At 40.2% G+C, this 10,495-nt stretch overlaps 1 protein-coding gene across 1 annotated transcript in view; it reads right to left on the bottom strand.

The window, feature by feature from the left end:
• Positions 1 to 3,666: 3,666 nt before the first annotated feature.
• Positions 3,667 to 10,495, bottom strand: part of cry3a (cryptochrome circadian regulator 3a) — a 42,516-nt gene continuing 35,687 nt past the window's right edge. Inside the window, exons 10-15 of the mRNA XM_084720330.1 lie at positions 9,840 to 10,042; positions 9,558 to 9,668; positions 9,290 to 9,442; positions 8,315 to 8,395; positions 7,839 to 7,960; positions 3,667 to 4,278 (exon numbers count right to left, since the gene is read on the bottom strand). Of these exons, the coding sequence (XP_084576456.1) occupies positions 4,270 to 4,278; positions 7,839 to 7,960; positions 8,315 to 8,395; positions 9,290 to 9,442; positions 9,558 to 9,668; positions 9,840 to 10,042 (679 nt within the window). The 3' untranslated portion in view covers positions 3,667 to 4,269. The remainder of the gene's footprint in view (positions 4,279 to 7,838; positions 7,961 to 8,314; positions 8,396 to 9,289; positions 9,443 to 9,557; positions 9,669 to 9,839; positions 10,043 to 10,495) is intronic.

Here is a 10,495-nt window from a genome sequence, read left to right as displayed (position 1 = left end):
ATTCTCATAATAATTCGCCGTTGCAGCTGTTAATGCAAACTCAACAGTCTGAGGCCTGTCAGCCACTTCTGAGGTAGTTTGCCCTGATGATGCCGTTTATATATTCCACCTGTTAAAAAGACGTTGATGACAAAGTGCTTCGCGTTGTTTTATTCAGCACCAATAATCTGAGAGCAGTAAGAATGGCATTCACTTATTTTTTTTGTTAAATAAACTGTTAACCTTCCTTCACATTATAAACACTTCTGGACAAGATTTTTGAGCTCTGAATCAGGCGTGTTCTGACACACCGGTATTGATGAAATATTGATATCATCATGTTAATAATGCACAGATGATTATAGCTTGGATCATGCTGCAGATCTTTTGTGTATCAGTTCGTCACTTTTTTTTTATTTTTTTTATTTTTTACACTTTTGCACAGTTTTGGCTACAGACTGTCTCTCCACTTTTACTTTGAGTGTAATTTATTAGTCGAAAAAGAGACAAAACACAAACTAAAAAAGAGTTAAAGATTAATTTGAGTTATGTATTGAAAAAATAAAAAAATATTATTGTGAATTCTTTTGGCGGCAATAATCGTGCAGTGAAAATCTGATATTGTGACAGGCTTATTCTGACTTTTGGAAACTGGTGATGGCGCCACCTTGGTGATTAAATCATGCAAAGATTTCATGTGGTTTGACTACTTCAGTGGAAAGTTTTCAAAGCCAGTTGCTGACATGATAAATGTTTAAGACGCAGGTGTCAAGCTTCAGCTGTCACATCAAAACCTCTTTGAATCAAAGTTTCTGACTCAGAGACTGAAATATAAACACAGACATAAGAGAACATCCTGGGTGGGATACAGACGTCTGCAAAAATCGCACCACAAAAATTTTTAAAATGTTTTTCCAATGAAAACGAGAATAATGATGGAAAATTTCCTGTTAAACATAAATTAATATTTCATCCTGCTAATGACATTGCAGACTGGAGGGCTTTTACTGCAAAACATCAACAGGAGGTGTTGACTTGACAGCAAATTAATATCACGAAAACACGGCGAAGTAAAACAAATCGGAATTAATTAACTGCTGCAAGTTGCTGGCGCATGCAACAATCATTTCGTTTTAAAAAATCACTCGAGATGTTTTTAATTTGAGAATTTACCGCGCATTTATCTGTCAAATTTTAATGTGTGAGGTGTGAGGTGTGTGTGTGTGTGTGTGTGTGTGTGTGTGTGTGTGTGTGTGTGTAGGTAGGGTGGGGGTATTAACATCAGCAAGAGAAGCTGCTGGGTGTATTTTACAGTTTTACAGAGGTGGGAGGGAAATCATACATTCTCTGGTTCAATTCAACTGCATTCTTCTTCACCAGGAGTAGAGGTGATAGTGGAGGGTGGATGGAACCAAAATAAGACACCGACCTCACCTTTCCAATGCTGTTACGCTATCCTCCTATTTCAACTTTACGGCGGCCATTTTGCGACCCTTCACACTTGTTTACTAGCAATCGATGTCTTACAGTAGTGTCATTTTACAGCCCACATTTATCTGCTTTTTCGTGGCCGCGTTACTCGTCCAGGCTTCAGAATCGGAACCTCATTTATTGCAAAGTTTTAAAATTTTATCGGGTGTGTCAGGGTCGCAAAATGTCGCAAGTAGCAACACATATATAATGTTGAAGTCCTTGTACAGTAGTAGAAATCCTTCATCAGGAGGGTTCACTTGTTGCTGAGGAATGTTGGTTTCTGTTTCGTGGACAGAATTAGGCTCATTTGGATCAGATGCTGTCACCTGTCTTTTATTGTGTCGACTCAACTTTGTTTTACTTTTTTTTTCTTCTTCCTTTTTGTTTAGCAAGTTTTTGGTTTTTATATGAAATCTTAGAAAAAAAATCTGACACCTTTGAGAGGAGTTCGCACCCAACCGCCCTGTGTTCCCTGTCCTAATGGTATCTGACAGAAGTTACCTCAAACTGGAAACACAAATGCAACGATTTTTTTTTTTTGGTTGTCGCACAGAAAAAAAAAAAAGAAGTTAAAAATTTTCCAACAGTGCAGGAAAATGCCTCAGAGATGCTCCAAAGTCAGTTGTTGCTTAACTTCTACAGGCATGATCTGTTTTTGAGACACTTTAGAAACAATGAAGATTCAAAAAGGGGGGAAACAGAGAGGTGAAAATGTGATCGACTTTTGAAGGGCAGGAGGATCGTCCAGGCTCCGAGGGTCGACAGCTGTGAGCGATAGAGAGAAAAATCTACTCTTACACCAAACGACTGTGTTTGAAACCACAGAGACGATCTGCGCATGTTTAATAATGTGGTGATTCTAAATATGCATACAGAACAGAGCCTGCTCACGTTTGACTGATGATAAATGGAAAAATGAAAAATGTAAAACTTCCCGCGTATCAATGTTCAAATCAGCAAAGACTCAGGATCTAAACGAGTCTCCAAAAAACAGAAAAATAACCCCCAAAAACAAGAACGTTAAAAGAAACAGCGATACAATTACTCGACTACTACCTCTGACGAAAGTTTTACACCTTGTGCTCGGCTACTCCTCTGACAAAGAAAGCTACATAAGAACTCTTTTACCCATAATGCCACATTCTTACGTCTCCTGCTCTAACTACAGTATAACACACTGTAAACATGTTTTAAAGACCAACAACAGAAACTGCTGTGACTGCTTGTTATACTTGATATTGTACATCTTACATTAAGTCAGAAAATCCGCATGAATAATCCGTGTTTTTAGCTGCCGATACACATCAAGTGATCACATGCTGTATGCTGACCAGACGGTGGTAAATGTTCCTGTGAAGTCGACCGTCGAGGACATCGTGCTCACTCACAAACTGGACCTCGAGCGCCTGGAGAACCTTGTATTTACATGCAAGCTGAGAAATGACTTTTCAACAAAGTCCCTGAAATGAGCTGTCAGACTGTTGCTGTGAACACACGCGTGCTGAGATCAGGGTTAATAACACAGTTATACAGTTTAACGATTAGTAAAACCCGTCCTTCATTTTTGGATGTGAAGATTTGTATCTTCCAGGAAAAAACTTGTTGTTAAAAATCTGATTAATTATCTTATTTACAAATGTTTCATCTCAACAACACGAGAAACATGAAAATATCAATATAAACAGCGTTTGTCAAAGACTGTTACACGTGTGAGTGCGAGTGAGAGGGAGCGCTCAGCGTGTGTGGCGGCGGCAGCGTTTTCCCGGTTGACATGATGAGATGTAGCGCATACTACAAAGCTGTAGTAAAAGTACAAAAGATTCTCTGTAAACCCTGACGTGACGTTGACGAGCCTGGTTTTACGGCAGACAAGCCGATTGACGGAGTTGTGTTCGCAGCTTTAAGAAAAACAAAATAATCCATTACGAACATTTATAGCTGCTTCAGAGTTCATACAGTGTACGTTCACTGGCTGGTGGCAGCAGTTTTAAGACAATAATGTAGTTTTTTTTCAAGATTTTTGTTGGGCTGTACTGAATGTCGAAGCTTCTGTGAAGGTTTTCGAATAAAATTTCGAATGTCTGCTGTTACATTTTATGATGTCATCACCCTCACCAATAAAATAAATTAAAAAAAAATTATTTCACCACAGTGAAATGTTGTTTGTGAAAGAAACACTGGCTAAATGCCAACAAAAATGGACTGAGGCACCTTTCAATGCTCTGGAGTTCCTGGAAATGTTTCCATCACACGAGACGGAAACAATCTAATTCTACAAATGGTATAACAGTAATAACATTAGTGTAGCCTAATTTGTATCTGCATCTGTGCAGAAATACTGAGTTTAAACAGAATAAATAAACATGAAAAAGAAAATGCTGAATGGAGCTGTGAGGCTTCAAACTATTCGGTACAGCCCAGTATTTTTGTTTATTTACATATCTTTTTTTTTTTTTTTTTTTACAAATAATTTGTCGAGCTGTAAGTTTTGAGGCGTTTTGTTTCCTCGCACATTCCTCTGAGGTCGTCAGACCTGACTGCTCGCAACTACGAGAGGACTCTATGATGTAAAAGCCCTTTCAGAAAACCGTGTCTGGAGCCAAAAACCATCACATTTTCACCTTCGTGTTAACGCCCCGGGGCCTTTCTGACTGTAAAAGACAGAGCAGTTGTAGATGTCTGGAGAGAAGACGGTCACGTCTGGAGCTGCGTGTGTTTGGAGGACAGGTGGTGGCGACGTTGGGATTTCCTCTCTCTCTTTCTGCTGGCCAGATGGTGACTCTAATGTGCATTCAGACGGTCTCGACTCCACCTGCTCTAGGTGGTCTGCAGGGAAGATGAGAAAAGACACAGTGAAGATTGTAACACAAAGACAGAGGATCCTGCAGTAAGACTGTCCCCAACTGGACAATTCGTTCTTTTTCCCCAGTTCAGTGCTACTCTAGTACCGGTGAGACTTGCGTTTTACTGCCTTTTGTTGTCATGTGTGATGTGAAAACATCAGACTTTCACAAAGTCAGAGAAAGCAGAAGTGTGCATCCTCCTGTAGTTCAGTTAAAAAATCAGCACACCATGTAGCTTCTCTTCACGCCCTCATTCATGCCATGAATTAAGGATTTATTTAGCCCAAACCAGTGGTTATCGGAACAGAGGAGAGCAAAAGGACTCTGGTTAGTTGGGCGAGAGCTGTTTCTGGTTTAACTAAAAGTATCTTACTCTTTTTTAAAAAAGGTCTCTCGCTGCTGCAGCTCTTTTCATAACGATGCATATGGATTGATTCCAGGCACGGCTGCGTCATATTACTGCTGTACGTCCATTCTAAACACAATATGAGTGGGTCAGCATGATCAGGAAAAATGCTCCGCTGCTGAAACGGTTCTGAAACGCTGCTGGTGGGGGGCTGCAGCTGTGGACCTGGCCATAATAACAATCTGAGCATGTCGGTGCCAAAAACAAGCCAATAAAGCTAGCGTCACCTGTCCTGTACGCTCTGTTGAAGTGGTTTCTACCACTTCTCTCCGCTTCCATCACAATTAGTTTTGCGGTTTGTGGCGATATAGAGACCGTTAAGCTTACAGCCTACAAAGCTGATGCACTGCTGTGCAATGATGCAGCTAAAAAACAAGAGCAGAAACTTGTTTCACATTCTCTCATCAGTTAATGCAACACGTGCACATAAAAATGTATTTGATTTCTCTTATTTATGATTCCTAACTGAAATGCATTTTCATAAACTTTTATTAGTTTCGTCTTGGAACTCTAATGCACACTGACTGACAAAGAAAAACAAACAAATGCTTAACGGGAAGAACCTCAGTCGAAGGGTCTACGAATGCCCCTTTTTTTGCAGAGAGCTGAACTTCCACACCTCATTTTCAAATTTTGCAGGAAGTGTTATTGTTAGCTGCAAAGTGAATTAATAGAAGCATCCAGAGGTGGTGTGACTCCTCTTTTCCTGCACTCTTCCTTTCAGAGTTTCCATTGCTTACACGCGCCATTGTTTTGCATAGTTAGCGTCCTGAATTCAAACACCTGTTTTGTATTTTTTATTGTGAGCCCGGCAACTTCATGACAGGCTGACATTTACATAGATGACTCTCTCTGCTGCCGACAGACTGTGTGATAATGAAAAAATATTTACTTTGTAGTGGGAGCACGGAGACATTATACACCTCTACAGTACCCCATTTGTTTGCCTTGCCAGAGGAGGCGTGCAGGAGTAACAATAAACATCTGTCGTCATTCTAACTTTCACTGCACACGGCTGGAAATTTCAAAACTATCACATTTATAATTCATGTAATCATGTAAGGGTCACATATATCAGCGGCATCATGACACACAAACTGAGGGGGATGATATGGTGGGTTGACTTATGTCATGGTTCGAGAGGATACGCCACCATCTTGTCTTAATGCCGTTGCAACAGCTCCCTGGAAAAACAGCTCATTTATTCCATTCACTCCCTGAAAAAGCACATTCCAGCTGCCAGCATCTGCTGTGGGCTCTGTGGAAGTGGGTTAATAAAATCCTCTACCACAGCATACGTAATTTTATATCACAATATCAAAATATATCATGATATTGGGCCTTCTGTCTGGTTCTGTCATCTATAATCACATACAAATACAGTACTTTTGCTTGTTTATTTGCACGATTGACAACAATGATCTAATACCACGAAGAGATATTAAAATAATACCTACCTTACAAATGGTATTATAAAAATCTGAATCTAATGCAGTCTAATACAAAAGTCCTCCTATCATTTAAGTTATAATGTTCAGTTTGTTTAATATAATGTTAACACCTGTCAATACAAATCTTTAAATCTTTAAAACATTTACAAACATCACAAAGGGACTCTATGTAATTTATTGCGCTTTGTTCAGTTTGATAGATGCATTTTGATAAGATCAGCTTGCAGGAAAAGAGAAGAAAAGATGGTGGCTGATAGTAGGGATGTGTCTGATTAGTGGTCTAGTATATCTGGTGTCAACTAGTTTATAATTGACAGGTCAAAGTTATTATTATCATTATTATTATTATTGTTTTTACATGCACAACACCTGTATGCAGCCTCCCTGCCGCTAGCTGGGGCTGCAGCCCTGGCATGCAGGCCCTAATGCCAGGATGTAAATCAGGGAGGTGTGATTACGTTATCCCTGCTTCTCGTCAGACTAAATAAATTAAATGCATTTCCTATTGCCACCAGTAGATGGTGCATGTTGATAAGCCAGACAAGCTCTTTGAACAGGACATTATGGATGCTCCTAAGTGGACCGAATCGCAAGTGGATCCAATTCTCATATACAGTGGCGATGATGGTCGTGCAGCATGCTTGGTATGACTCAATAAATCCAGTTTCTCACTGCCATTGTCAAGTTAACTGTTCACTAGTTATCAAAAGTAATATCTTTATGAAACGACAACAATTAAGTATTTTTTTGTGCCAAAAAATGCAAAGAAAAAGTCACACTATGTCTATGCCTATATTCCAACAATTAAAATTTTAGCAAGGAAAATGTCCCGTCTGCCAGTAGGTTGTAGTGTTTTCTGACTTAAATTTAAATATCTGTATAACCAACAGGGACATTAGTCTTTAGGAACATCTCTAACCGATGGAGAATAAATTCTAGGCAAAGACCAAAGACTGTAAAACACTGGAAACATTCAGTTATGTAAAATTATATAAATATATAAAAGATTTGGTCTCAGGAAGACTCAAAAGTTGTTTTTCTTGCTGTCAAAAAACTCCATGAAAAGACTAAAACCAAACAGATCCTGATGACAAGTAATGTCTGTAGAGCTGAAGCTGAATGTATTTTAATTCTCTGTCACTGAGCTCAAAATCAAAAACGGATCAATGAGATGCACAGTTGCATTTAGTGACACGCTCCTTCATTACCATCAGCTCACACACTGCAGTTTATCTTGACTCAAGCCCACATACACTGTCCTGCTGCCTGAATACTCCCTAGAGCACCAAATGTACATTAATCCCCTGCTGAAAATAGTCCCCAATATATGCACCATTTCCTCCTGTTTGGGTTACGTTTGATAAAAACTACAGTGACCAGCTGTTTGGAAAACGGAAACAGGCTCAAGTATTCAGAGATGGACAACACACTGTTGATTTTGGTCTTTTTATGGAATTTGCGGACAAGAATAATACTAAAGCATACTTCTAGCCTTGTCCTTTAAATTCAAAGAGACGTGAAATTCAGCTGCTGATCTTTTTGAATTAGTTTAATAATATCCAGCCCGCAAACAGAACATCAAACAAAAGCATGAGGAAACATTTTCATTCCATAATCAGTCAATCAGTGACAGTTTAACATCACTGGAGCCATAAAGTGAATTTAAAGTGCCATTAAAGACCTGACCTCTGCACTCTGCCTCTGTATCTTGTGCACGGAGCAGGACGCTGGGTCTTTCTCCCCCGACCCGTCTCGTTCCGACTCGCGCTCCCTCTTTCCTGTGATACTTCTGGTGTGCAGGAGGAGTCCTGAATGTCCCGGCAGGCAAGAAGAAAAACATTATGACCATCCGAAACGCTCTCCCACCTGATGCAAGTGACTTCTAATGAGGAAGAACAATGTCTCCCTCTTCTGGCAGCATTCATACACACTCAAATACCTTGATTTCTGGTAAAAACGGGTCTATCTTGCCTTTAATTTACAAATATTAAAAGACTTTTGTATTGAACGAGTGATTGTGTAAGACTCTGTATGAACCTTGTTGAGCATCTTGTGTGAATGTGACATTACAACTTTTGAGTAACGATTGTGAGTATACATCATTTCTACCAAATCTTAGATGTGAACGTCCGAAAGTGCACCAGATCCTCCCTGCTTCCTACCTGGGTGTTGAGGCACAGCAAACTCGTGGTAGAGTCGGCTGCTGGTGACGGTCTGACTGGTGTCTGGCAATGAGTGGTATCCTGCATCAAACACATCAAACACACACTGAGAACTTTGTGGTTTGTGAGAGGTTTCAGTATCATATACTTATAATATTATAACACGGCACAAATCAGGCTAGGGTAGAGTACCTTAATACTCCACACACTTTGTACAGCCACTATCGGGATGACAGATCTCCAAACCGACGATTCGATATGTCTTAATTTTTTATCAGTGATGGTTATGCCATTGTTGGACTTCTAACTTTGAGCTGTAGAGGTCAACAGATCATGGCTTTCCTGCTCAGATAACTGTCATTTCATTTTCAAATCCTTCTCTTAAAACACAGTCTATATGGTATCAAGTGCTTTACAACTACCAAGAAAGACCAAGGATATTTTAAACAAAGGTGTCCATTCTCCGGGGTGGATGAATCTCGATGTCAATCTGCACAATACATTCTGAAATTTCTTGTCTAAAAAAGGAATTTCTAGTGAGGAGTGAAGAGTTAAGGGATAAGGATTCATCCTCTAGGGACATGATCATATCCACTGCAAAGTCCATGACAATCTGGTCAGTGGCTGTTAAAATATCTTAATGTGAACCAGTGTCTCAAAGGAGGGACCCATTAACCAACACCGACATGCTTCAGTCCTGCTGTTTGTGAGGCAAAAACCAGGATGCTGTTATAGATCTCTGGCTTGAGAGAAGAAAATGATGATGACCCCTGCTGCCAGGCAGTAACTAGCAGGTACTGTACTTCTGTAAATGCACAGGCTATTTGTAACAATACAACGTTTACATTGAAACCAGTGGACTGAGGATGCATTAAGGAATGGCATCAATGTTTGGTTTTGCTTTTTCAAAGCAAAATCAAATTACAAACGACTATAAATGCTAGTAGGAAACACAGATGTCAGGGAATGACCTACCATGCTGTTGCTGCGGTTGTTGTTGGAGTGGTTGCAACCGTTGTTGCTGTTGTCCCGCGCTGCTAGGTCTGGTCTGTTCTTCATCGTCAAAGTTGAGTAGGATGCTCCCGCTGCCGTTACCCGTGGCAACAGAGCTCCCCGACACTCCAGGCACTGAAAAAAAAAACAAGAATAACACAGATTGTGAAGTGCGACTGATAGCCGTGGATAAGTTTAGCAACTGCATCTGCAACATCTGCAGATCTTTTTTATTCTTAAAGCTACTTACAGTGTGAGTTGTTGTTGTTGTTGTTGGTCCCTGGCTGCTGCTCTCCAGGAGAGTAGGCCATCATTCCTCCATTCCCATTCCCATTGGTGGACGGCACTGATGCCAGCAGGCCTGAAAGACACAAACACATGTACATATTTGTTTTTCTATCTGTAAACTTTGTTTACATGAAAACTCCACAGGACACTTTTAAGTAGGAGGGCACCTGTACGATTTTATTTTGGCAATGAACAGCTTCCCTCCTTTTCATCTCTGTGGTCTACAACTTTACTGATCTCTTACCCAGTCCCCTATATCGGCTAAGTTGCTGGTAGATCTGCTTCATCCTCTCGATGTTGAGCCGGCTCGCCTCTGCATGGTGCACCATGGGCTTCGGGTAGTGGACGCCAATTATGCACTTGGCGGCTGCCTGCACGGACTCCGGGGCGTTCCAGGGGTCGTAGATGAACTTAGCGGGGAAACCTCGGAGGATAGGTAAGTATCGTCTGGAAGCACAGGGAGACATTAGATTTGCCGGCTTACGTCAAAAGGACGAGGAAGTTCGGAGAGTAAAACGGGCTGAGTGATGCAGGGATGCAACACATTATTCTTTTGAAACAGGTTAGGAAAAAGAGGTCTTACAGTACTTGCAACAAAAGTGAAAATATTACAAAAAAATATTTAATAGCTACAACTGTGTTTTCACTATTTCAAATAATAGTAAAATACAGTACAATTGTAGTTTAATGTCATCTCATCAATAATTATGCATATATCTGATAAGATAATTTACATTAGGTGTTACATGATACATATCAGTCTTAATTTTACAGCTTCTGTATGTACTATAACTGATAAGCGCATGCTGGTCTTCAGCACTTCATGCTTACAAGTAAAATAGCTGCTACAAAATGAAAGCTACAAACAACCACAACACTGCACAGTATGGCTACAGTACA

The sequence above is a fragment of the Lutjanus erythropterus genome, chromosome 6, assembly GCF_056507025.1.
Source record: "Lutjanus erythropterus isolate fLutEry1 chromosome 6, fLutEry1.hap2, whole genome shotgun sequence".
Classification (NCBI taxonomy): domain Eukaryota; kingdom Metazoa; phylum Chordata; class Actinopteri; order Lutjaniformes; family Lutjanidae; genus Lutjanus; species Lutjanus erythropterus.
The sequence above is the reverse complement of the archived record's forward strand: the minus strand, read 5'-3'. Positions and strand labels throughout refer to the sequence as shown.